This window comes from Rhinatrema bivittatum, chromosome 5, assembly GCF_901001135.1.
Source record: "Rhinatrema bivittatum chromosome 5, aRhiBiv1.1, whole genome shotgun sequence".
Taxonomy (NCBI): Eukaryota; Metazoa; Chordata; class Amphibia; order Gymnophiona; family Rhinatrematidae; genus Rhinatrema; species Rhinatrema bivittatum.
Genome location: NC_042619.1, coordinates 11,146,294 through 11,171,933, shown reverse-complemented (window position 1 = coordinate 11,171,933; position 25,640 = coordinate 11,146,294). Strand labels below are relative to the sequence as shown.

At 45.8% G+C, this 25,640-nt stretch overlaps 1 protein-coding gene across 1 annotated transcript; it reads right to left on the bottom strand.

Moving 5' to 3' along the window:
- Positions 1-12,236: 12,236 nt before the first annotated feature.
- LOC115091474 (olfactory receptor 52R1-like) lies at positions 12,237-13,514 on the bottom strand. Its single transcript, XM_029601696.1, has one exon. The coding sequence runs from the start codon at positions 13,512-13,514 to the stop codon at positions 12,570-12,572; it is 945 nt and encodes a 314-aa protein (XP_029457556.1). The 3' UTR covers positions 12,237-12,569.
- Between the last annotated feature and the right edge of the window lie 12,126 nt (positions 13,515-25,640).

The following is a 25,640-nucleotide window of genomic DNA, read 5'->3' as shown; positions in this document are numbered from 1 at the left end:
AGGTCTAGAGGGGTTCCGTACCACAGCCAATACTGTAAAAGAGGGGAGTGCAGTACTGGATACACTGCCATTGATAGATAAGTTGAGGGAGGAGGTGAATGACCAAAGGTTCACCAAGGGCATTAAATATGCTTACACAGGGCCTGCTTGTGGGACTGTATGTTTATTTTCAGAGGGAGACACCCCATGGAAGTTCCCTTTTGAAACGAGGGCTGCCAGAGGAAGGCAGGTACTGCTGTACCACATTCCTTGCATCTACGTTGAAGCAGATGGAAAATCACTCTTTTGAAAATTGACTTTCACAAATATTTATATCAGAATAAACAGGAAATAGTAGGTCAATTATAAGTGTCATGGCTACAGAATATTATTTATTTAAAAAAAATTATATTCAGTGTCATTCAAAATTGTAAACGAGGCGGATCACAGAAAAGGCAAGAAAATGTAAATTATTTTTATAACTGAAAAACCTCTAATTGTATGCATGCAGAGTTCCAGCAGTGGGGGGCAAGGGGGCTACATGGTCATGTCCACAGAGTGCGATATATATGATTATCTGCCCGTTGGGGAGAGGTTGTGAGTTTGTGCCCTTGGAAAGATCTCCTAACTCTCAAAGAGGAATTCTGACTCTGGAGGACAGAATGGCAGATCTGGAGTAGCTGAGGCAGACATAAAGGTAGCTGGAGGATAACTTCAGAGACATAGTAGAGAGATCCGACCTCCAGTCTTGCAGCTCAAGTGCTACTTTGAAGAAGCAAGGTCATTGGAAGGAGACCATTGCCTTGGAGTTGTAGGAAGTAATCTCCTCCAGGAGATAAAGTTATACTCAAGTACCGCGAATCTGTTTCCAGGTTTGTGTGCCTGGAGGGAAGGGTTAGGTCTGCCTTTAAGATTGGTCATTCGATCATTTGAAAAGCAGACAGCAGGCTGGCTGGTGGGTGTGAGGATCACTTCATGACTTGCCTGCCTGGTTTAAACATAGCGGACCTCATGTGTCAGAGTGTTGGGCACGAACCAGCCATTCTGCTATGTGTGGATACTAGGGATGTGAATCGTGTGCCCGTTTGTCTTAATGATTGGGTTCGGCTGGAGGGAGAAACAAATCTTATCAGTGGAGATGTGAATCGGAATCGGTTCCGATTCACATAGTTAATTTTTTTTAGTGAGACCCCACCCTTTAAAATTGACCCCTTATCTTCCCCCAACCTCCCGAACCCCCCCCCGCCAAAACTTTTTACGAGTACCTGGTGGTCCAGTGGGGGCGCGGGGACCGATCTCCCACTCTCAGGCCATCGGCGCCATTTTGGCTGCCACTCAAAAATGGCGCCGATGGCCCGATTAAAAAAAACCCCACCCGACCCTTTAAAAATGACCTCTTACCTTCCCCCACCCTCCCGATCCCCCCAAAACATTTTAAAATTACCTGGTGGTCCAGTGCTAGTCCCGGGAGCGATCTCCCGTTCTCGGGCCATTGGCTGCCACTCATAAAGATGGTGCCGATGGCCCTTTGCCCTTACCGTGTGACAGGGTATCCGTGCCATTGGCCGGCCCCTGTCACATGGTAGGAGCACTGGATGGGGGATCGGGAGGGTGGGGTCATTTTTAAAGGGTCGGGTGGGTTTGTTTTTTTTATCGGGCCATCGGCGCCATTTCCAGTTGGGCTATGGAAGAAAGCAAACATGATGATACAGCTCATTGAGCCTTCTAAGAGCTTATACTATAACTAATAATCTCACCCCAAATGTTCGCCTGGAAGGCAGCCCACACCATGGGAGAAGTAACATCATGGGTTTAATTATGTGAAAAATATTTGGCTATTTCTGTTACGAGCGCGCGCGGGCACGGTCGTCGTAAGCGGGTGGTGAGCCCTTGGGCCACGGCGAAAGCCAGGGAGGAGCCCCAGCCACACCGTGGGAGGTGAGCTGAGCAGGCATGGTGAGCCAGGCAGGCAGGAACAGAAGCAGGGAGTCCGACCCTCAGCTGGACCTGCATGCCCATGGTAGCCAACACGGGGAAGTTGACTAATGAACGGTCCTCCGACTGTTCCCGGCCCTTTCGGACCTGCCGCAGGGAACGGCAATGGGCAGCAGGCCGGACAGAGGTGAGGGCAGACAGAGTCCTTAAACAGAAGACATCAGACGGGGCAGAAGCAGGCTGAAGCAAGACGGAGACATCAGGACAAGGGCTGAAGCGAGACACAGGAAAGATCCAGGCGAGCAGGAACTCCGATGCTGGGATACTCACATCCGAAGCCCCCTCGGCTGGCAGAAGCTCAAGAGCCCGTGGGACGAATCCCTCCTGTTGGCCACTCCAGGGCCCAACAGGACAGAAGGCTCAGGAACCAGACGAGGACGTAGGTTAAGGCAGAGACAGGAAGACATCCGGGCAAGGGCTGAAGCAGACACTGTAGACAAGGCTGGACGGAAACATGGCACTGTCCATCAGGGCGCCCTACTCAGCCCACCCGTGGGACTGAGTCGCGGACCACCCTGTCCCAGACGCGCCCTACACAGCCCAGGAAGGCTGGTCGCGGACCACGCTGAGAAGGAGGGTGCAGGGAAACTCCAGGCGAACAGGAACTCCGATGCTGGGATACTCACATCCGAAGTCCTTACGGCTGGCAGGCACAGGAACAGACATCTAGGCAGAGACACTGGACAGGGATCCATCAAAGCATATGTGATCATGGAAGACCTGGATCAGCAAGGATACAGACGACTGTAGGACCTGATCCGAAGGCCTTTTGCAAGTGAACAGAAAGTCCTTAAATACTGGAGGTAGAAGGCAACTCCCTGGGAGGAGCTTGCCAGGACCGCCCACCGCTGGTCCTATAACTAGGGTAGAGAGCTGCGGGCCAGCCCCTAGGAGAAGGGCGTCGCCAAACAGGAAGTCCAAACGCTGAGGCATGCAAGCCACAGGCACAGCTAGGCCTCTCAGGCCCTGGAGCAAGTCCCGGATGGAACGTAGGTGAGGCCCTGGCTTCAGAGCGGCCTCTGGAGGAAGGTAAGAGACCTCCTGTAGCGCAGCAGCAGGGGGGATCGCAACAATTTTAGCCTGCAGAAACTCAATAAAAGTGGGATATTGCAGTAATGCTGGATTAAACAGCCAAATATGGTCTTCAACTGAGGGAGAATCCAAAGTGATACTCAAGAAAATGGCAGCACGATCGGAAACTAAAATGGGATGTATGTGAGCAGAGTGAACACTTGGAAGCAAGGAACCAGAAATTAAATAATAATCAATACGGGAGTAGGTGGAATGAGGAGAGGAAAAAATGGTGTAGTCCTTATTAATGGGGTGCAACAGTCTCCCCGGGTCAGATAAACCAAATTCTTCTATTAGACTATGCAAGACCTTATATGTTTTGGTGTAGGAGATTTTTGCACTAGACTGCTTATGCAAAGGAAGATCTAGGGGCTGATTAAAGTCACCATCAATGACCCATCTAGGGGACCCCATACTTAATATCTGCGAAAAGGTATTCTGAAAAAAAATCCAGGTCATCAGTATTTAGGGCCTAAAGTACTATTTGAATATGTCACCTCACTCACCAATCTCACGCCAAATATCATTCCAGAAGAAGAAGCCAAAACTAAATGCGAACAACTGGCTACGTTCTTCCATGATAAAGTCAACAAAATTATGACACATTTTCCTACCGTCCCTCACACACCCCAAAATAGTCACGCTGTACAATCTAGCAACCCCTCTACAAACCTTACAATGTTTGAACACACTACTGCTATGGAAATTGAATCTTTACTCAAAAAAGCTAGACCGTCATCCCACCCCTCTGATACCATACCCACGAAACTCCTCCTCACTATACCCGATGTAACAGCCATTCCCATATTGAATATTATCAATGCGTCCATTGATTCTGGTACTGTTCCTAACCCACTAAAACAAGCCATCCTTAAACCCACCCTAAAAAAACCTAAACTGGACCCAGCTGAACTTACCAATTACCGCCCCATCTCCAATCTCCCATTTATTGCAAAAATATTAGAAAAAACAATTAACCGCCAGCTCACTGACTATTTAGATGAACACCAAATCCTCTCCGCATCTCAATTTGGTTTTCAGACGTGACACAGCACGGAAACCCTTCTTCTTTCACTCTCTGATTACCTGATCAAAAGTTTTGATAAAGGGTTATCCCATCTACTAGTAATACTAGATATTTCAACTGCTTTTGACACCGTGAACCATCAGATCTTACTCAAACGACTTTTCGAGGTTGGAATAACCGGTCATGCACACAATTGGTTTAGCTCTTACCTTTGCAACAGAAACTATAAAGTCAAAATTGGCAACTACGAATTTCAGGAAATTCCCCTCTCACAGGGAGTCCCTCAAGGCTCCTCACTCTCATCCACTTTATTTAATATTTACCTGCTACCCCTCTGCCAGCTCCTATCTAGCCTTAAGCTACCTCACTATTTGTACGCCGACGATGTACAAATCCTTATTCCTATTACTGAATCTATACCCAAAGCTCTTGAAATCTGGCAAGCTACTCTCACCTCAATTAACAACCTCTTAAGCTGTATTCAACTTGCCCTTAACACCATAAAAACGGAACTCATGGTTATATCACCTCCTACACCATTACATACTACGCCCACAATACCTACTATTCCGCCAAGCACACAATTCTCCTCCCAAGTCCGGGACCTAGGAGTCCTACTTGACGACCAAATGTCACTGAAAATTTATTAATGCAACACTCAAAGAAAGTTTTTTCAAGATCCACACACTCAAAAAACTCAAACCATTATTGCACTTTTCTGATTTCCGTACTGTGTTACAAGCCAATGAAGCCATGGTCTTTTCGAAAATTGACTATTGTAATGCTCTGCTATTAGGCCTACCCAAAAGCTCCTTACACCCACTACAAATCTTGCAAAATACTGCGGCTCATATCCTCACCAACACTACCTCAAAGGAGCACATCACCCCTATCCTTAAGGGATTACACTGGCTCCCTATTCACTCTCGCATTCAATACAAGGCATTATCACTCATCCACAAAGCTCTCCACAATCCTGAAATGAACTGGTTCTCTAACTCATTACAATTCCATACATCTAACAGACCAACTAGAAATGAATACTTAGCCACCCTGCAAACCCCCTCTCCAAAAACATTTATTTATGCCTCCACTAAAGCCCGCGTCTTGTCCCTTGCTGGCCCCATGTTATGGAACTCCATGCCCTCTGAGTTGCGTCTAGAACTGTCCACCAAGTTATTTAAACAAACACTCAAGACATGGTTATTCACTCAAGCTTACACATGATTCCAATCTCCTCCTCCATAGCTTCCATCTGCCAATCCTTTCATTCTTTATCTTGCCTCTCTCACCCTATCTTTTCTTCTCCTTATAACCCTAGAGGTTCACATAGGTATCCACTATCCCAGGATACCTAGGCCACCCGGCTCTAATGATGCTTTCTTATTTCACTCTTATCGTCTCTCCTAACATGTAACGTCTGTCACAGCCTCTCTCTCCCAACTTTTTACTCTCTCTCCTACCATCCCACTCCCCCAACCTTCCCCTTCATACTAAGTTATTTCCACCAATGTTAATTTTTAAGCTATTTTTAAGTAATATCCTAAGTTGTTTTATCTATTAATTACACTTTGCTATGCATATTTAATTAACTTAAGCCTTGTTTACCTCCTCCACATTCTTGAGTTGTTCATTGTAATAGTTTTACTTTTTGTGATTTTGTTTTATGTATAATGCTTTGGCGTATAGTTTATTAACTTTTACTATCTTGTTCTATGTATAACGCTAAGGCGTATGTTAATATGTTCTCTGAACACCGACGTGATATCTTGATAAGCGGCGGTATATAAAAACCAATAAATAAATAAATAAATAAAGATTAAAGAAACCAAAACATTCAGACCCCAGAGTGGCCTGTATAGAAATCCATCTACCCTCAGGATCAGCAAACCGCTGAGAAACTTGAACCCCGAGTCTTTTATGAAATAAGATTGCCACCTCTTTGTTTTTGTGTTGCGCAGGGCTAAAAAACACCTCTCCAACCGAAACTTGTTTCAACTTAATGGATTTGATAGAAGAAAGATGAATTTCTTGGAGCATAGACACATCGGCGAGTAGAGAATGCAAGTAGGATAATATTTTCTTATGCTTAATCGGATGTGAGAGACCATTGACATTAAGAGAAATCACTTGTAGTGAGGAAACAGGTGCCATAGTGCTACGTAGCAATGAGAAAAAATGCATAACCTGTGCTGTAAAGAGGAATACGGTATATAGCACGAAAGACAAAAGACATCACAGCAGCCCAACAAGATACATGATAGTAAGAATAAAAAAGCAAATAGCAAAAAAGGAGATTTGCAAAGTCCAACACACACAGCCAAACAGTGGCAAGAAGACTAGAATGAGCCTCAGGGCAGAACCAGTAGTAGTTCAAGATCCAACTGGAACAAAAGAGATTTGAGACTGTACCTATGTAAGTAAATATAAGTAAGAAATAAAAAATTGATGCTGATTTAAATCTGTCCAAATACCAAACCAGTATATAAGGACAACCTTGCCAAGAATCCTGGCACAGTGGTAGAGAAAACCATTGTACTGAAATAAATCAAAAATTTAAAACATTTTAGAAAGTCAGGTCATCATGTCCTCTGCTGCTTCCAACGAGGTGAAATAAAAGCAAGATCCTCAGCCTTGTCAAACATCTTAGTTTGGTTTGGTATGTTACACTCATCCAACAGGATATAAATGACTTTAGCAGGTTTCCAAGGCTTGCAGACGGGGATGAAAGCTAAGAAGACCTTGTGTTTCACCATGGTAGTTTTTGCCAGGTCCGGCACAAAGAGGAGGGAGTATGCCTGGTAATGAAGTGATGATTTGGTATGAGCTGCAGTGAGTATAGCCAGGGCTTGTGGCTAGTGGAGCAGTTTGAGAATTATTGGTCTTGCGTGCCAAGAATGCATCAGAGGCCTAGATGATGTCCGATGTGTGCATTCAATCTCGAAGGGGATATAAGAACATACGAAATTGCCATGCTGGGTCAGACCACGGGTCCATCAAGCCCAGTATCCTGTTTCCAACAGAGGCCAAACCAGGCCACAAGAACCTGACATCAAAACATATTTGTAGACAGGCCAGGATCATAGTCGTGAGAAACTGAATCATGTACGACTCTTCGGTGCCCTCTGGGACATCAAATATACAGATGTTGTTTCTTCTATTCCTGTTAGCCAAGTCCTCCAAAACCCTTTGCAGGCACTCTACCTTTTGAGTAAGTTGAGAGAGCGGGCCTGTTGCAACTAACAGGGTCGCAGTTTGGGATTCCATGTCTTCTATGTGCGATTGAAATGATGTCATTTGCTAAGCCATTGCTGACAAATGTATCCTGATCACTGATGTGGTTTCAATGTTAAGCTGCAGCATTTCTTTCAATTGTTTAAGCTCCTTGAGTACCAACTCAACTGACGCCATATTTATTTCCTTGTGCTGATTTATCAGGTGACGGAGGATCCTGTTTAGACCATTTGGTGCCTCCGCAAATGCCTCATCAATCTTCCCTGGCTTGGGCCCGGACATGATCAGGTATCAGGAATTTGAAAAATATCAAAGATGGGCACAAAAATGAAGAAGGGCGTGGTTATATTCAATGCGGATCTTGAGTAGCAATTGGATCAGGCAGCCATCTCGGTTGCTGCGCAAGAGCACCCCCCAACATTAATGAACTTTGAACAAATGGTGGTAGTTTAAGAAATCACTCTTCTTACTGCCTCCTCACTATTTCCCATCACATATTCTGTAATAGGTACACTCACTATTCAGCACTGGAACACAGGAATATATTGCATCAGCAGAGTAACTTCCTACAAGTAAATAAAGAATTAATATGAAGAGTTTCGAATCCTGTGGGAGGATTCCACCTGTGAAGGAAAGCAATAGTTAAACATGATTATGGCAATAAATAAATCATACACCCATTTTAAGAAGTTTATAAACTTTAAATACTGTGCAAAGGAAAACCAACATTAGAACATGTAACATTAAGAATAAACAACAATTCACATTAGAATTCGAAGGCATGACCCTTCAAAGTGGGTAATTTTAAACATAAGTCCCTTCCCCAAAGGGCTGACACAGTTCAGAAACTGAAAAACCTTTTCTTCTTAGCCTCTGGTCCAGGCCAGGATTTCATTGTGCAGCCTAGGCTGCCCCCTGGCTGTCGCTGTTGCTCCTCATGGCCCGACACTGCTGTGTGTGGCAGGAGGGGCCACTGGTGCTTCTTCTTGGCAGGAGCCATCATGTGGCCCTGGTGCCGTCACTGACTTCCTCCAACTCCCAGGCTCCTCTAGGCATGGCTGTACGCCTCTCCACATTATTTAAAGGTTCAGCAGCGGGAAAAGCCCCATTGCCCCAAGGATGACATCATCAGCCTCCTCCTTAGTCCAGCCCTATAAAAGGGCTCTCTTCCATTTCCTTGGGGCCTTCAAATTGGATCCTCATGGTCATTCATGTTTCTGCTGTCCAACAAGGTCTCCCGTGGTCTTTTTCTGTCTGGATGGTTCCGTGTTTCATGTTTGATGTTCATGGTCCTGTTCTTCATTGGAGCTCCTTTGTTGTCTCTTCGGTGTCCTGATGTTCCATGTCCTGAAGTTCCATTGTTCCTTGTCCTGAAATTCCTGATGTTCCATGTTCCAGTCCTGGTCCTGATGTCTTTGTCTCTGGCACTTCATCCTGCTTCCAGGTTCCCTGCTTGTCCACCCTTCCTGGCATGCCAACATTGTGGTCCATGACCAGCCCATGGGGGGGCTGTGTTGTAGGGTGCTTTGTGGAACAAGGCCTGTCTTCATGTCTGCAGCATAAGTCTCCGGAAGGCCCTTGTTTTTAATTCCGAGGTCAGTTCCTGAATTCGAGTTCCGAGTTTTTGAATCCTGAATCTTGAATCCTGTTCCCGGTCTTCGGAGTACCTTGTGCCTGCTTCTTTCCATGCCCAAGATTCAAGCCAGAACCTGATCCGCTTCAGCATGGTCCGTGACCAGCCACGGGTGACTGTGTAGGGCGTGCCTCAGTGCAGACCTCTCCTGAATCTTCGACATGTTTCCGGTTCCAAGTCTTCACTTTCTCGCCTGGAATATGCTTTGCTTTCTGCATTGTCCATGGCCACCCATGGGCAGCTGTGTAGGGCGTGCTGCAGTGCAGTACTCACCCTGTACTAGAGCCTGAATCCTGAATCCTCGCCTGAGACTTCCAAGTATCCCGGATCCTAGTCCGAGTCTTCCAAGTTCCACGAAACCTTGCCCGAGTCTTCCAAGTATCCCAAAACCTTGTCCAAATCTTCCAAGTTCCTTGAGTTCTTGTCCGAGTCTTCCAAGAATCCTGAAACCTCATCTGAGTCTTCCAAGTTCCACATATCCTCGTCTGAGTCTTCTAAGTTCCACGTAACCTCGTCTGAGTCTTCCAGGTTCCTCGAGCCTCGTCTGAGTTTCCAAGTTCCTGAGTTCCATGTCTTATCTTGTTTCTGCCTTCAGCCTCCGTCTGGCCTCACGCACTTGTCGTTCCCAAGTGGCAGGTCTGGAAGAGCTATTGAGTGACCGGAAGGCTACTCTTGAGACCAGCATTGCGTTGCTGGGTCTCACCTATGCATGCAGGTCCAGTGAAGGGCTGAGTCTGCCTTGTTTCAGTTCCTGATGTTCCAAGTCTTGTTCCTGGTCCAGCCTTGTTCCAGCTCCAGCCCATGCCTGAACACTCTCACCTCCCAGGGTGTGTGTCTTGGGGCTCATTCCTGAACTGCGCCGTGACCCAAGGGCTCACAATCTCTCTGAGCAAGCAACTGCACCTCCGCACTCAGAACAGGGCTGTTGTACTGCTGCAGGTCCCTGGGACTTACTGGCTGGTCCCTGCAGCTTCCTGTCTAGGACCAGCTGCTTCATGGGTAAGAGCTGTGGATACAAACAAGACATAAGTACCAATGGCATCAGGTATCCTTTGATCATTTGGCATCAGAGATGCACTTTGCTTCTTAGCATTGTGAGCATCTTATTCCAAATGATGTGTACACCCGTTGCTGCCTGCCTATTTACAGGTGAGGTGAACTTACTGGCTGCAGCTTGCTAGGTATGCAGCTGCTCAGCTATGCCCTCGAAGACATCCGGTCCCAGCCTTTGCATGAGATGCTCCTCCTTGGGGGTGAGTAAGATGGGACAAGAGGCTCCTCCTCTGGTCCACCGTATATATTTCTTTCTGGGCGTCACCTTGGATTTCAGCTGCTCCTTGATGTCCCAGATGCCCTGGGCTATATTGTGCCAGGTCAACCCTTGGCTGCCTTTGAGGTCTTGGCCGCCTGGTTGGCAAATAGCATGGCAGAATGCTCCAGGACCCCTGCAATGACCCTCCCATTATCCTGCACACTGAACTTGATAGCCCTGAGAGGAGGGCGTCCTGCTGCCTGCCTGCCAAGAGGCGGTACCACTTCCAGAGAGGTGTCCTCTCTTTCCTCAATCTCCCTCCCACTTCCCTGTCCCCTCCCCTCCCATTCTCTCCCTCCTCTCCTGCCCCTGCCCTGCCAACTCCCTTCCCCTCTGCCCTCTCTGGCCATCACTAGCCGGACATCCTCTGCCCTCTGTCCTTGCCTGCCTATCCCCTTCCACCTCCTGGAAAGGGAAAGGGAAACAGATGGCAACAGAAGACCAGACAATGTACTCAGTTAATTGAATCATAAAAAGCTCCTACTCCCACTCATGTGCTGACATAACGCGCCATGCATTATTTACCTATGCAATGTGGGAGCCTGCAAATTAGCATAACCATGCACCTTTTTTTTTTTTATCGTGGGTGCTATTTTCACTCTATTTATAGCTCTTTGATTAATCTAAGTCTTAGAATGTGATCCCTCTCGGGACAGGGAAATACCTACACTACATAATGTAATCTGCTTTGGAGTGGCTGAAAGGTGTGATATAAATCTATTAAATGAATTAAAAATAAAATATGGGAACATATGCATGCACATGTTTTTGTTTTGTAAACTGCTCGTGGGTATAAAGGACGTGTACTTTGCAGCTGCATTTTCTATAGGCAGACCTCTATAGAAATCATCATATGCAGATAAGAAAATCCAGTGTATGTGCTTTATTTTACAACCCTGTCCTAAACAATTAGCAAGGAATGTCTTCTTTTATGTCAGCAAAAAGTGTGCATTCACGTTTAGTTGGATGGTGGGAGGGCAATGATCAGAGAATCAATTTACCACAGTAGATCACTATTTACCCACTTAAATGGCTTAAAGGTTTGCCTCTATAAACACTGCAGTTATCATACATACTAGATCTGCCTCAGTAGTGTTTCATATTGCTGTCAAAAACTAAACTCCAGGTCTGCATTCTTTTTATTGGGAAGATTTCTTCTGCCCTCAGATCCAGATGTCCTGGCTTGGAAGCCTACGCAGACAGTTAAACCTCTGCCTTTTTCAGCTTCCAAAAGTCAGAGAGAACTCAGATCTTAGTATCAAAATATTTATTCAATTATAAACAGTTTAATACTTAACAGTGAATGGCATGGTATTGAATATAGCACACAGCAAACCTGAGACAGCCGTGCTGAGAAAATATGAGAGCTCAGTAATAGGCAGACCACTGCAAACCTAGAGTAGAGGAAGCTCAGTAAATAGCAGGAACCTGTGGCGGGCAGGAAATAGATAAGAAATAAAGCCAGGAAGCAAGGTGAAAAGAGCAGTGCTTCAAGGAGCTTGCAGAGATTTCAGGAGAGTTGTAAGCTTGACAAGAGCCCGTTCCCAACTGCAATTTCAGCAGGAAGTAAGGTCTCCCAGGGAGTCCAAAGATCAAAAGACCAACAGGAAGAAGCAAGAGACCACAGACAGAGAGGGGGAGCAAACAGGTACAAATCCAATCAGAAGCTCAGCAACATTTAAATAATAGCTAGTCAGGAAAGGGAGGACTACAGATGCAGAAACTCTGCGCTAAGCAACATCAGATTTGATACAGGTGACAATGTACTAAAGAAACATATATGCATATACAAATACATTAAAATATGCTATGAAGGCAGTACAAGATTCAGGGAAGAGTAAAAAAATGTCGCTGATGTTCTTGAGGCTGCTTCAGTCTCAGAGTATCCTGAAACCTTCTCTTGAGGCCAGACAGGCCAGGGTCAGCACAAGCTGTGTCCCAGCGATTGGTATTCTGCACTGAGAAGTCCCTGACCTGGGGTTGATTCTTTGGGCCAGCTATAAAAGCAGCACTCACATCCCCAGAAGGTGTGTTGAAATAAGTCATTCTCTCATAGTAACAACACCAATGAAAGTAGCTCTGGAAAGAGCTGCATCCTAATTTCCAGAAGTGGGAAGTTATATCAGTATTTGGCCAGGGGATATGGAGGATAACAGAGAAAGCATTAGGGATCACATTCGGTTGTTTAATAAGAATTGCAAGGGAAGATGAATGAAGAAAGGTCAGGTATGATGGTTCCTTCAGAAGAGCTGGAAAGGAAGAATTAAAAATATTTATCTCACAGGTGATGATAAACAACAAAAGAATCTGCTCAGTCATTAGCTTCTATTAAAGTTGATTATTTGGAGCACCTGGGAACGGATCTGGTTGGTTTTCACAACATAGACTATGGGATTGAACATGGGAGGCAGAAGGAAGTAGAGGTTGGCCATAATTACATGAACATATAGAGGAAGGTTGTGACCAAATATATTTGTTAAAAATGTAAAGAAACCCAGCATGTAAAACATTAAGATGACACAAACATGGGAACTGCAGGTGCTGAAGGCTTTGAGGCGCGCTTCCGTGGACTTAAATCTGAAGACCACCCTCAGAATCATGACATAAGACAAGGCAATAAAAGTCACATCAAACCCCACAAGCAAAATGGAGACAGTCACTGCATACACAGTGTTGATTAGGGTATCTGCACAGGCGAGTTTTAACACATTTCCAAGCCCACAATAGGAAAACGTGATCACCCTGTTGGAACAGAATGGAAGTCTGACCAGAAGAAAGCAAAATGGGATTGATATGAATACACCTCTGATTAATATCACCAGTCCTATCCTTATTATCACTGAAGTGGACAAGATAGCCGAGTGTCTCAATGGGTTGCAAATTGCCACATAGCGATCAAATGCCATGGCCAAGAAAACCCCGGATTCTATGTAGGAGAAACAGTGGATAAAAAACATCTGGGTTACACAAGATTCAAAATAGATTTCTCTTGAATTGAACCAAAACAGGGCCAGCATTTTAGGTGTTACAGAAGTAGATAAAACCAGATCAGTGGCAGCCAGCATGGAAAGGAAGTAATACATGGGCTCATGAAGGCTCCTCTCAGTTTTTATAATGTACAGAATAATGCAGTTTCCAAAAAAAGTTATTAAGTACATAGCACAGAATGGGAGGGAGATCCAGATGTGCACAGCTTCCAGCCCTGGGATTCCAGTGAGGATGAATGCTGATGGGTGGCTGGGAGTGCTATTGACCGACGACATGATGAGCAGCCGTCTTCAGTACCAGGATACATTCAACCCCTGAAAATAAGAAAAGAGTGATGCAGTTAAGAAATGACCAAGCTATGTGAAATCCTGCAACTTGTACACCTAAGACACTGCATAATACTAAAGGTTAGAAGAAATTTGGATTGTCTTTGTAGAAAATAATGATTAAACAGGGGAATTCCAAAACATCTACAGAGCCGGCATGTTCATGGGTACCTCCTACCTGCAGGACTCTAAATACATTGTCAGAGGGAGACGACCTTTGGGAATGCAGGCTGGTAAGGCTCTTCTGTATCTTGTGTACCTTGCACCTGCTTTGAAGCCGATGCAAACTATGCACATTGATGTTCCGCTGGGGCTTTCAAAATGAAATTCTGGTATGCAGTTTCCAGGGGCAGATTGCAGGAATATATCAGTCTTAGGGATTTTTTTTTTCAAAACCAGCCCACGGGGTAACTGATTTCCTTGTGCACTTTCCCTGTAGCACATGCGTCAACAGCTCCCAAAAGCATCCTAAGTCAACCCCTGGAACGTGGCAGAATTGACCCAAAATATCTTTAAAATAAATCACATTTTCCCTAAATATTTATTTATTTACTTACTTATTTTATTTATGTTTAAACGATTTTATTAAATTTTTCTGAACACAAAACAGCAACACATTATTGACTGGGCGCGGTTTGTTCTGCCGCCACCCCCAGCAATACTGACAGCAATCAGAACAATAACAATCTGAGCACCCTAAATCCCACCCCCCCACCCTCCAACCACCGTCGATCCATGCCAATAAAGTCCATCACGGGATTCCGGATCGGCACAGATCAAGTCCAGGTCCAGCAGTAAAAGTGAAGCAAGAGGAAACTCCAGCAGATCGAGTCAACCTACATCAGTCATTAAGAACTCGGCTCCGAGCCTGGTGCGGGAGCGATTGTATATATGGTTCCCAAACAGCCAAGAATCTCTTACGCAGTTGTGGAGGTCCCTTAGAAGAGAGAGATTCCATATACATCATATTAAACAAGAGATTTCGCCACACCCAAAAAGTGGGTGGATCCACCTCTCGCCATTGCCCAAGAATGACCTTCTTCCCCACCAGGCTCGCCTTTTGTATAAAAAGGCGAGTACCCAAGTCACGGAGGCGCAGCTCCAGGATAGATCCAAACAACAGCCACCGGGATTCTATAGGGATAGAAACCCCTAATATCCCTGCTATATATTTGGCAATACAAGACCAAAACTGAAAACCGCAGGACAAGACCAAAAAACATGGGTCAGCGTTCCCGTGCAGCCCGGGCATCGAAGACAGCACTCTGAAATTGCAATATGCTGTTGAAATGCCCGCTGGGGTGAAATATACGCCCGTCCTAAAAATTTAAACAGCAGTTCACGATAAGCACTTTTGCTCGAGATCTGGGAGATCCCCCAATAACAGGTTCGTAACACAGTGGCTGACATCCGGAACTCCCCATCTGCAGTCCAACGGGCGGCCATGATCTCAAAAAAATCTAAACTGTCAAGCTTAGTTAAACATTCATAATACATAGAAAGGGATGGGGCTGTAAGCTGGGACAGGTGCAACAACTCCTCCACCCGCTGAAAGACCCGTAATTGCAGAAAAGCAGGCAGTATAGATTTAATATAATGGTCTAATTGCATATAGGGAAAAACATCTTTACTCGCCATACCATATAATTCCCGGAATTCCAGCCAGGTAAATCGATGCCCTTTGGAATGATAAAGGTGCCCCAAGTAGGTGACCCCCAGTTGATACCATCTCCTGAAAGCTCCCGATTGAGTGCCCGGAGAAAAATCGGGATTCCCCACAACAGATAATAAATAAGCACAAATTCGGGGTAAATGTAATTTTTTAGTAAGTGTCTCCCACGTTTGTCTAAGTGGCGCAACCAAAACTGAGTTCGTGAACACATAAGGTAAACTACGCCGCTCCAACTGCAATGCACAAGGGAGGGCAATAGGGAAAGTACTTGCCCGATCTGCCTCCAATGACGTAAAAACCGTCTCATCGAGCAGCCAGTCCCGGAGAATACGTGCGTTACACGCCAGATTGTATAGCTGCAGGTCCAGGACCCCCAGCCCCCCAACGCCTCTTCAGCCACGCTAAGGGCATGCGAGCCCTGCCCCCCTTCCAAAGAAAACGTCCTAGGGCTCTATCCAACGCTCTCCTATCTAAACGAGCAAGATGGACTGGTAGATTTTGCAAAACGTAGAGCCACTTGGGCAAAACCACCATTTTATATAAGTTCAATCGGCCAATAAGGGACAAAGGCAACTGCCCCCAACGTTGCAATAAATCCGTCGTCATCTGAAGGAGCGGGGGAATATTGTCCGAATAAACAGTGGCCGGGTTTGCCGATATAGTAATACCCAAATATCGAAGCGTAGGGGAAGCCCATTGCAAGGGAAACGACCCAGGCCAGGTCTCTCACACCGACCCCGGGCCAGCAAGCATCATGGACTTCCCCCAATTAATATGCAGTCCCGAAAATTCCCCAAAGTTTCCCATGACTTCCAGTAATAGGGAAAGCGAAGCCTGAGGGTCCGTTAAGTACACCAACAAGTCATCGGCAAACGCCACGCATTTAAAGATGGTATTGTGAAGTCGAACCCCACGTATCCCCCTCGTGTTTTGAATGGTTAACAGGAGGGGCTCCAATTGCAGCACATATAACATGGGGGAAAGGGGACACCCCTGTCTCGTTCCCCGCCTAATAGGGAAGGTAGCCGAACAGCCCCCATTAGCCAATATGGAAGCCTGAGGATCTGTATAGAGCAACTGCACCGTCCGGAGAAAGAACCCTTCAAATCCCATACGGCGGAGAACATAAAACAGGTATGGCCACTCCACCCGATCAAACGCCTTTTCCATGTCGAAGCTGATCGTAATGGATGGGGTCTGCCCTTTATCATTCCAAAGGGCACTTAAAAAACACTCCTCCAACAGACCCACTAGAGAAGTGTACAGAGAACTTCTACAGGTACCACACGCCAATACCACCCAACACATAACCCTGAGAGACAGGGCCTTCTCTACAGCAGGCCCCCCACTATGGAACTCAATCCCCTTAGAATTACGACAGGAACCATGTCTTCCAACCTTCAGAAAGAGACTTAAGACATGGCTGTTCAAGAAAGCCTTTCCGGACTCTGACTGATGATCTCACCAAATACAGAAAGACGGTCTATCTCCCACTAAACTGATACGGACATACCAAACACTACACGTTCTTATTCTTGTTAAATTTCTATCGTCTTATTCTTCTTCTTTTCCCAGTTAGAACCATCCTTGTTTTATTGTAACTGATTTTTTCTGCGCACTGTTATAACTTTTTATAATTTGTAAATATATAAAATGTATACTCATGTTATATTTATACACGTTTATAATGTATTGATCACCCCTGTTTTATGTAAACCGACATGATACGAATCTCCGTGAATGCCGGTATAGAAAAACTCAAATAAATAAATAAATAAATAAATAATGACCCAGTTCAAGGGCCGCAAGAATTTTCCGAACGTTAGAAAGGATGTAGCATTTTCGTACGAACCCCACCTGATGGTTCCCTACCAAATCCGGAAGGACGCCTGCCAGTCGATCTGCCAAAATCTTAGCCAACAACTTCTGATCGTAGTTAATCAGGGAGATCGGCCGATACGACTCAACCCGCTGGGGATCCCTCCCTGGCTTCGCAATCATAGTGATATGGGCCTTGTTCATCTGCGGTGGGTATCCACCTTTTGTAATTATATCCATGAAAAAAGCCTTCATAGGGCCACTAACTTTATCAATCACACAGCAATAAAATTCAGCCGTAAAGCCATCCGGTCCGGGGGCTTTCAAACGTTTGGAATGCAGGATACCTCCCCTAATTTCCAAATCCGTGATGGGGGCATTAAGCATCCGCCTCTGCTCTAGGGTAAGCTCCGGGAAGGCTACAGCTTCACAGAACCTGGAGCATTTGTCCTCATTCCAGTCCCCCGCACTATACAACTTAACATAGTAATCCCGAAAGAGAGTTAAAATAGTCGGAGTACGGCTTTCAACCTGACCGGACGCATTCTTCAAACCCGCCACATATCGCGCCCCCTTAGAGGCTCTGATCAAATTAGACATCAGTTTCCCGGCCTTATTCCCATATCTGTACAATTGAAACTGATAATACAAGATACTCCTTTTAACCCGAGAATGTAAAACACTATTCAACTTACATTGCAAAGAGTAATATTGTTCACGAAGGGGACCGGTATTATTGCCCAGGAGCTGGGTTTTTGCCCGTCGTAATTGATCCGTAAGTTGTAAAACCTGCGCATTGATAGATCTCCGTCTATGTGCCACATAGGAAATAATATCCCCACGTAAGATGGCCTTGGCCGTGTACCAAAACAAAGAGGGATCCTCCTCATGTGCTTTATTCAGGAGCGTATAATCGGACCATTTTTCCAGAAGATAACTCTGAAATTTGGGGTCATCAGCTAGGAAATAGGGGAATCTCCAAGTCCTCCCCCCCGGAGGGATGGGTACCAGTTGGAGATCTACCCATATCGGGGCGTGATCGGAAATGACAATAGTTTCAATACCGGCTTCCCCCACCAGTGGAAAAGCTTGGCCGCTCAGTAAGAGATAATCGATACGGGCGTATGTCACATGCACCCGCGATAGGTGGGTAAACTCTTTAACCCCCTGGTTGAGCGTCCTCCACACATCTACCAACTGTAAGGAGGATTCCAACAACTCAATACCTTTCCCCATCCCCACCTCCCGCCGAGTTACCTGCGAGGCATCAACTTGAGGATCTTTAACTGTGTTAAAGTCCCCTCCTACAATAATAGTATCTGTCAAATAGGGGAGAAGCAGCCTACTGATCGTCCGGAAGAACGTAGCGTTGTAGGTATTTGGTGCGTAGACATTACAGAACACCACTTGCCGCTGATAAATCTCGGTCACCACTATAAGAAAACGCCCCTCCGGATCCTTAATTTCCTCAATAATCCGCAGCGGCAACGTCTTATGAAACAAGATAGCCACTCCAGCCGACCGGGTCGTCGCCGAGGCATAAGAAACCTGTCCCACCCAATGTTTGCGAAGCTTCAGATGCTCGCCATCAGTGAGATGAGTTTCTTGTAGAAAACCAACATGGGCTCCCTTCCTATTAAGATGGGATAAGATTTTAGTACGTTTAACAGGAGAATTTATGCCACAGACATTCCAGGATACGACACGAGTGGAATGACTAGAGGCTCAAACCATAAGCTAGTATACAAAGCAGAGTATAAAGTAAAAAACTCACCTGGACCCTCCCAGCCGGAGCCCAGGCACCAAACACTTCCACTGAAGACATGAGACAAGAACCTCGACCATATAGTTCAAGAAATGTTTCCCTCAAAATACAGTCGACGGTGGTCCCCCCCCCCCCCCCCCCAACCCTCCCCCTCCCGTCCCCCCCCCCCCCCCACATATCTCCCCAATCCACCCAGCACCAAGCCAGACATAAGCCCGTGCCGTATGAGTGGAGATCACGTAGCCTTCCCCTACGCGGGTGGGCTCCTAACATGCCGCCCCCCCTCCCCCCCCCCCCCCCCCCCAACCCCGCCCTACAGTTTCCCACTGCTTGCATAACCAGGCCCCTACCAAGGTCATCTCTTAGGAGCAGCCCTCCTGGCACATGGCGGCTGAATAGAGAGAAATAATAAGAAAAAAGAGAAAAAAGGAACAGAAAACAGTCCCCATACTGTAAACATAGTATTCACATAGCAATCATAAACAGTAACAGCCGGATGCGCAGCAAAAAAACCCAAAAAAAACAAGCCATAGCAGGGGTGAAAAGTATGGTAAATAATAAATGGATAAATAACAATTGCAATTCCCCATTCTAGTGTCCCCGCAACCCCGTCGCAGAATGCAGTAAAGTAAAACCCAGGAATTGCCATGTAATACATAGGAAAAACGAGATTGCAGTACAATGAGCCATAGTAAAATTGGTCCCCTTCAAGATGCAGCAAACAAACCAACGAAGAAGTCCCAGGCAAACTGTTGGGTAGACTCCCCCATGCTGTGGATAAAGGGGGAAGAAGAACATTAAAAAGAACCATAATAAGAAAAGAGGAGCAAAAGAAAAAAGACAAAGAAAAGAAAGAAGAAGAAAAAAAAAAAAAAACGCCACAAATCTGGCCTGTCCCTCAGCAAGGTAGTTCCAGCAGAAGAAAAAAAAGTAAACTTCCAATGATATGGGAGCACACAGCTGCTAGGGCCGAAGTACAAGCTTGCGTCGTCCCATCGTTGACCCTGGGCCACAAACCACCAGGCCAGACAAATCGCTCTCAGGCCGGACCTAGGCTTACTCCTGGCCGCTGAATCGCGGCCCCAACGAACTAGGTACGTCCTCGCCACTCGAATTCACAGCCGAGCCCCAACTGGTCCCCCCAGCAGGGATACTCGTTCAAACAAAACCAAAATAAAAACTCGGGACAGGGCTAAACTGAGGTACGATAATAGATACTCTGAGCAATCAGCTTGCAGTCCAACGCCTCTCAGCGACATTATCCGCTCTCCAGCCACGTGGTCCCTCACATGCCCGCTCACCCGTTCGCCGGAGCCGCCGCCTTGGTAGATTCGACAAAGGTCTTGGCCGCCTCCGGGGTCTCCAACCACTTAACGCCAGTGGCCGTCGCCACTCGCAGTCTCGCAGGATAGATGAGGGTCGCCCGGAGGCCCAGGTTAATGAGCTGCGAGCAGTGCGGGGCCATGGCACGCCGACGCTGGGAGACCCCGGATGAAAAATCCTGGAACAAAAGAATTTTGCGCCCGTCCGACATCAGACTCCGGTCGCCCCGCAGGGCCCGCAGAATCTCGATTTTATGCGCGTAATTCAGCAACTTAGCGATCACGGGGCGCGGTCTGGCCTGATCGGTCTGTCGTTGGCCCAAGCGATGCGCCCTCTCCACCCTCAGCGGGCCATTTTGAGATGACAAATTGAGCTGTTCTTGGAGCCATTTCTCTAGATAAGCCGGTAAGTTAGCGTCAGAAATCGACTCCGGGAGGCCAATGAGACGGATATTCGACCTCCTCGACCGATTCTCGAGGTCTTAGAAACATATAGAAACATAGAAACATAGAAATGACGGCAGAAGAAGACCAAATGGCCCATCCAGTCTGCCCAGCAAGCTTCACATTTTTTTCTCATACTTATCTGTTTCTCTTAGCTCTTTGGTTCTATTTCCCTTCCACCCCCACCATTAATGTAGAGAGCAGTGATGGAGCTGCAGGGCCCCGATATCCTTTTTTGCCGCCACGAGGTCGTCTTGTGTCTCAGACACCCTCGTCTCCAGCTCCCCAAAACGCGCCTCGTAGCCTGTTATCGACTGCGTTAACTCGGCCAATTGGTCTGCAATGGCCTTAAGTTCGGGGCCAATTGCCGCCGTGACTGCCGTCTTGATCTGCTCAAGGTCAGGGCCTACTACCGGCAGGCCCGGCTGTGGACGGTCCGGGGAAGATGGCGGCTCGGCGCCTCTAACCTTCTCCCTGTCTTTTTCTTTACGAACCATTCTGGTAGCCATGATCGCGGTCCCGGACAATACGGGAGGCTGTAATGTCGTTCTGAGCAAGCCGATTAGCGGCGCCAAGCGGTTAGATGGGCCCGGGATGGGTGAGGATTAGGGGTCGGCAACCGGAGCTAGGGCACCCACATCCGCCTTCCCCGCTGGCTCACGTGATCTCCTCACTTATTTTATTTATATGGTTTTCTATACCTTTGCACAGAAAAATTCTATCTCAATGGTTTACAATAAATTATATTAAAAGAAAAATAGATAAAATACATAATGTTCACAAAATTATCCAAACGTACATTATCAAAAGCAAGATAACTAGAATAGCTAAGAGGTAGGTTCTTATGACTTGGATTGGCCACTGTTGGAAACATGATGCTGGGCTTGATGGACCCTTGGTCTGACCCAGTATGGCATGTTCTTATGTTCTTATGTTCTAAGGTAGAGCAGGGGTGAGAAAACAGAGGCCCATTCCATCCATGCAAATCGGCTGCCCCCCCCCCACCCCCAAGTCTGCTTCTATCTGTATAAGAGATTTTATAGGTATATGTATCTATAAAATAATAAAAAATATATATATATATATATATATATATATATATATATATATATCCTGCATTCCTGGTCTAGACAACTAATCAGTTCTTGAAACAGTTGCAACTAATGAGACAACCATGCTGCCAGCCAGTGTCAGACACACACTCACTCACACACACACACACACACACACACACACTCATACATACACACTCACACTCACACACACACACTCATACACACACACACACATACACACACACACACACACTCACACACACACAAACTCATACCACACACTCACATTCACACACTCATACACACACACACACTCACACACACACTCATACACACACACACTCATACACACACACACACACACATACACACACACACACTCACACACACACACACTCATACACACACACATACACACACACACACACTCACACACACACACACACACACACACACGTATGCTCCGTGACACAGACTTTTAGATTGCAGAAACTTTATTGGCACATACAACTGACACACACTCTCTTTCTCAGAGTCTTTCTCACAGACACACTCTTTTTCAGACACACACAGACACTGAGAGCAAGAGAGAGTGTGTGCACGTCTGTGTCAGAAAGACACCCACACACTCACTCTCTCTTTCTCATAGCAACCTAAAACTTAACTAGGAACTGATCAAAATTGAGATGAAGGCAGCAGTCCAGCAGCAAGAGGGGGGCTTCCCAGTCTTTTGCATCGAGTGTCACATGTATGATTTTTTACCCACCGGTGAGAAGTTGTACATGTGCATGCGATGCAAAGAGCTCCTGGCTCTCAGAGAACGAGTCCGATCTCTGGAGGCTAGAGTGGCAGACCTGGAGGAGCTGAGGGAGACAGAGAGGTATATAGATGAGACCTTCAGGGACATAGTAGTCCAGTCCCAACTTCAGACTGGCAGCCCTGGTGCTGCCTTGGAGGAAGAAGGTCTCATGATGGGAGAGCACCAACCAGGTGTAGCAGGAAAGGATCCTGTAGCAAGGAACTGCTCTCTAGGTGATGCCTTGTCCTTTCGCACTGAGGATATCTCCCCAAGGCCTACTGCCCAGGAGGGAAGGGTTAGGTCGGCCGTCATAGTTGGTGATTCGATTATCAGGAATGTAGATAGCTGGGTGGCTGGTGGGCGTGAGGATCGCCTGGTAACTTGCCTACCTGGTGCGAAGGTAGCGGACCTCACGCGTCACCTAGATAGGATTTTAGACAGTGCTGGGGAGGAGCCGGCTGTCGTGGTACATGTGGGCACCAACGACATGGGAAAATGTGGGAGGGAGGTTCTGGAAGCCAAATTTAGGCTCTTAGGTAGAAAGCTTAAACCCAGAACCTCCAGGGTAGCATTCTCTGAAATGCTCCCTGTTCCACGCGCAGGTCACCAGAGGCAGGCAGAGCTCCGGAGTCTCAATGCGTGGATGAGACGATGGTGCAAGGAAGAGGGATTCAGTTTTGTTAGGAACTGGGGAACCTTTTGGGGAAGGGGGAGTCTCTTCCGAAGGGATGGGCTCCACCTTAACCAGGGTGGAACCAGACTGCTGGCGCTAACCTTTAAAAAGGAGATAGAGCAGCTTTTAAACTAGAACAAAGGGGAAAGCCGACAGTCGCTCAGCAGCGCATGGTTCGGAGAGATGTATCTTTAAAGGATACTAATGATGCATTAGAATTAGGGCATCCCGACAGTGAGGTTCCAATAATTAGAAAAGTAGTCCAAGTGCCTGTAACTAAAAACTCACCTGAGCTAAAAAATTCTAACTTATCTCTATCAATTAAAAAGCAGAATAAAAATACAAACAAAAAACAAACTTTTAAATGTTTGTATGCTAATGCCAGAAGTCTAAGAAGTAAGATGGGAGAATTAGAATGTATAGCAGTAAATGATGATATAGACTTAATTGGCATCTCAGAGACATGGTGGAAAGAGGATAACCAATGGGACAGTGCTATACCGGGGTACAAATTATATCGCAATGACAGAGAGGAGCAGTCGGGAGGAGGTGTGGCGCTTTATGTCCGGGATGGCATAGAGTCCAACAGGATAAACATCCTTCATGAAACTAAATACAAAATTGAATCTTTATGGGTAGAAATCCCTTGTGTATCAGGGAAGACTACAGTGATAGGGGTATATTACCGTCCACCTTGTCAAAATGGTGAGATGGACAGTGAAATGCTAAGAGAAATTAGGGAAGCTAACCAAATTGGTAGTGCAGTAATAATGGGAGACTTCAATTACCCCAATATAGACTGGGTAAATGTATCATCGGGTCACGCTAGAGAGATAACGTTCCTGGATGGAATAAATGATAGCTTTATGGAGCAATTGGTTCAGGAACCGACGAGAGAGGGAGCAATTTTAGATCTAATTCTCAGTGGAGCACAGGACTTGGTGAGAGAGGTAACGGTGGTGGGGCCGCTTGGCAATAGTGATCATAATATGATCAAATTTGATTTAATGACTGGAAAAGGAACAGTGTGCAAATCCAAGGCTCTCGTGTAAACTTTCAAAAGGGAAACTTTGATAAAATGAGAAAAATTGTTAGAAAAAAACTGAAAGGAGCAGCTACAAAAGTAAAAAATGTCCAAGAGGCGTGGTCATTGTTAAAAAATACCATTCTAGAAGCACAGTCCAGATGTATTCCACACATTAAGAAAGGTGGAAAGAAGGCAAAACGATTACCGGCATGGTTAAAAGGGGAGGTGAAAGAAGCTATTTTAGCCAAAAGATCTTCATTCAAAAATTGGAAGAAGGATCCAACAGAAGAAAATAGGATAAAGCATAAACATTGGCAGGTTAAATGTAAGACATTGATAAGACAGGCTAAGAGAGAATTTGAAAAGAAGTTGGCTGTAGAGGCAAAAACTCACAGTAAAAACTTTTTTAAATATATCCGAAGCAGAAACCCTGTGAGGGAGTCAGTTGGTCCATTAGATGATCGAGGGGTTAAAGGGGCACTTAGAGAAGATAAGGCCATCGCGGAAAGATTAAATGATTTCTTTGCTTCGGTGTTTACTGAAGAGGATGTTGGGGAGGTACCCGTAATGGAGAAGGTTTTCATGGGTAATGATTCAGATGGACTGAATCAAATCACGGTGAACCTAGAAGATGTGGTAGGCCTGATTGACAAACTGAAGAGTAGTAAATCACCTGGACCGGATGGTATACACCCCAGAGTTCTGAAGGAACTAAAAAATGAAATTTCAGACCTATTAGTAAAAATTTGTAACTTATCATTAAAATCATCCATTGTACCTGAAGACTGGAGGATAGCAAATGTAACCCCAATATTTAAAAAGGGCTCCAGGGGCGATCCGGGAAACTACAGACCGGTTAGCCTGACTTCAGTGCCAGGAAAAATAGTGGAAAGTGTTCTAAACATCAAAATCACAGAACATATAGAAAGACATGGTTTAATGGAACAAAGTCAGCATGGCTTTACCCAGGGCAAGTCTTGTCTCACAAATCTGCTTCACTTTTTTGAAGGAGTTAATAAACATGTGGATAAAGGTGAACCGGTAGATATAGTATACTTGGATTTTCAGAAGGCGTTTGACAAAGTTCCTCATGAGAGGCTTCTAGGAAAAGTAAAAAGTCATGGGATAGGTGGCGATGTCCTTTCGTGGAATGCAAACTGGCTAAAAGACAGGAAACAGAGAGTAGGATTAAATGGGCAATTTTCTCAGTGGAAGGGAGTGGACAGTGGAGTGCCTCAGGGATCTGTATTGGGACCATTACTGTTCAATATATTTATAAATGATCTGGAAAGAAATACGACGAGTGAGATAATCAAATTTGCAGATGACTCAAAATTGTTCAGAGTAGTTAAATCACAAGCAGATTGTGATAAATTGCAGGAAGACCTTGTGAGACTGGAAAATTGGGCATCCAAATGGCAGATGAAATTTAATGTGGATAAGTGCAAGGTGATGCATATAGGGAAAAACAACCCATGCTATAATTACACGATGTTGGGT

Bases quoted from the DNA above. Each gene is read 5' to 3' on its own strand.
- LOC115091474 (XM_029601696.1), bottom strand. From the start codon at position 13,514: ATGTCGTCGGTCAATAGCACTCCCAGCCACCCATCAGCATTCATCCTC.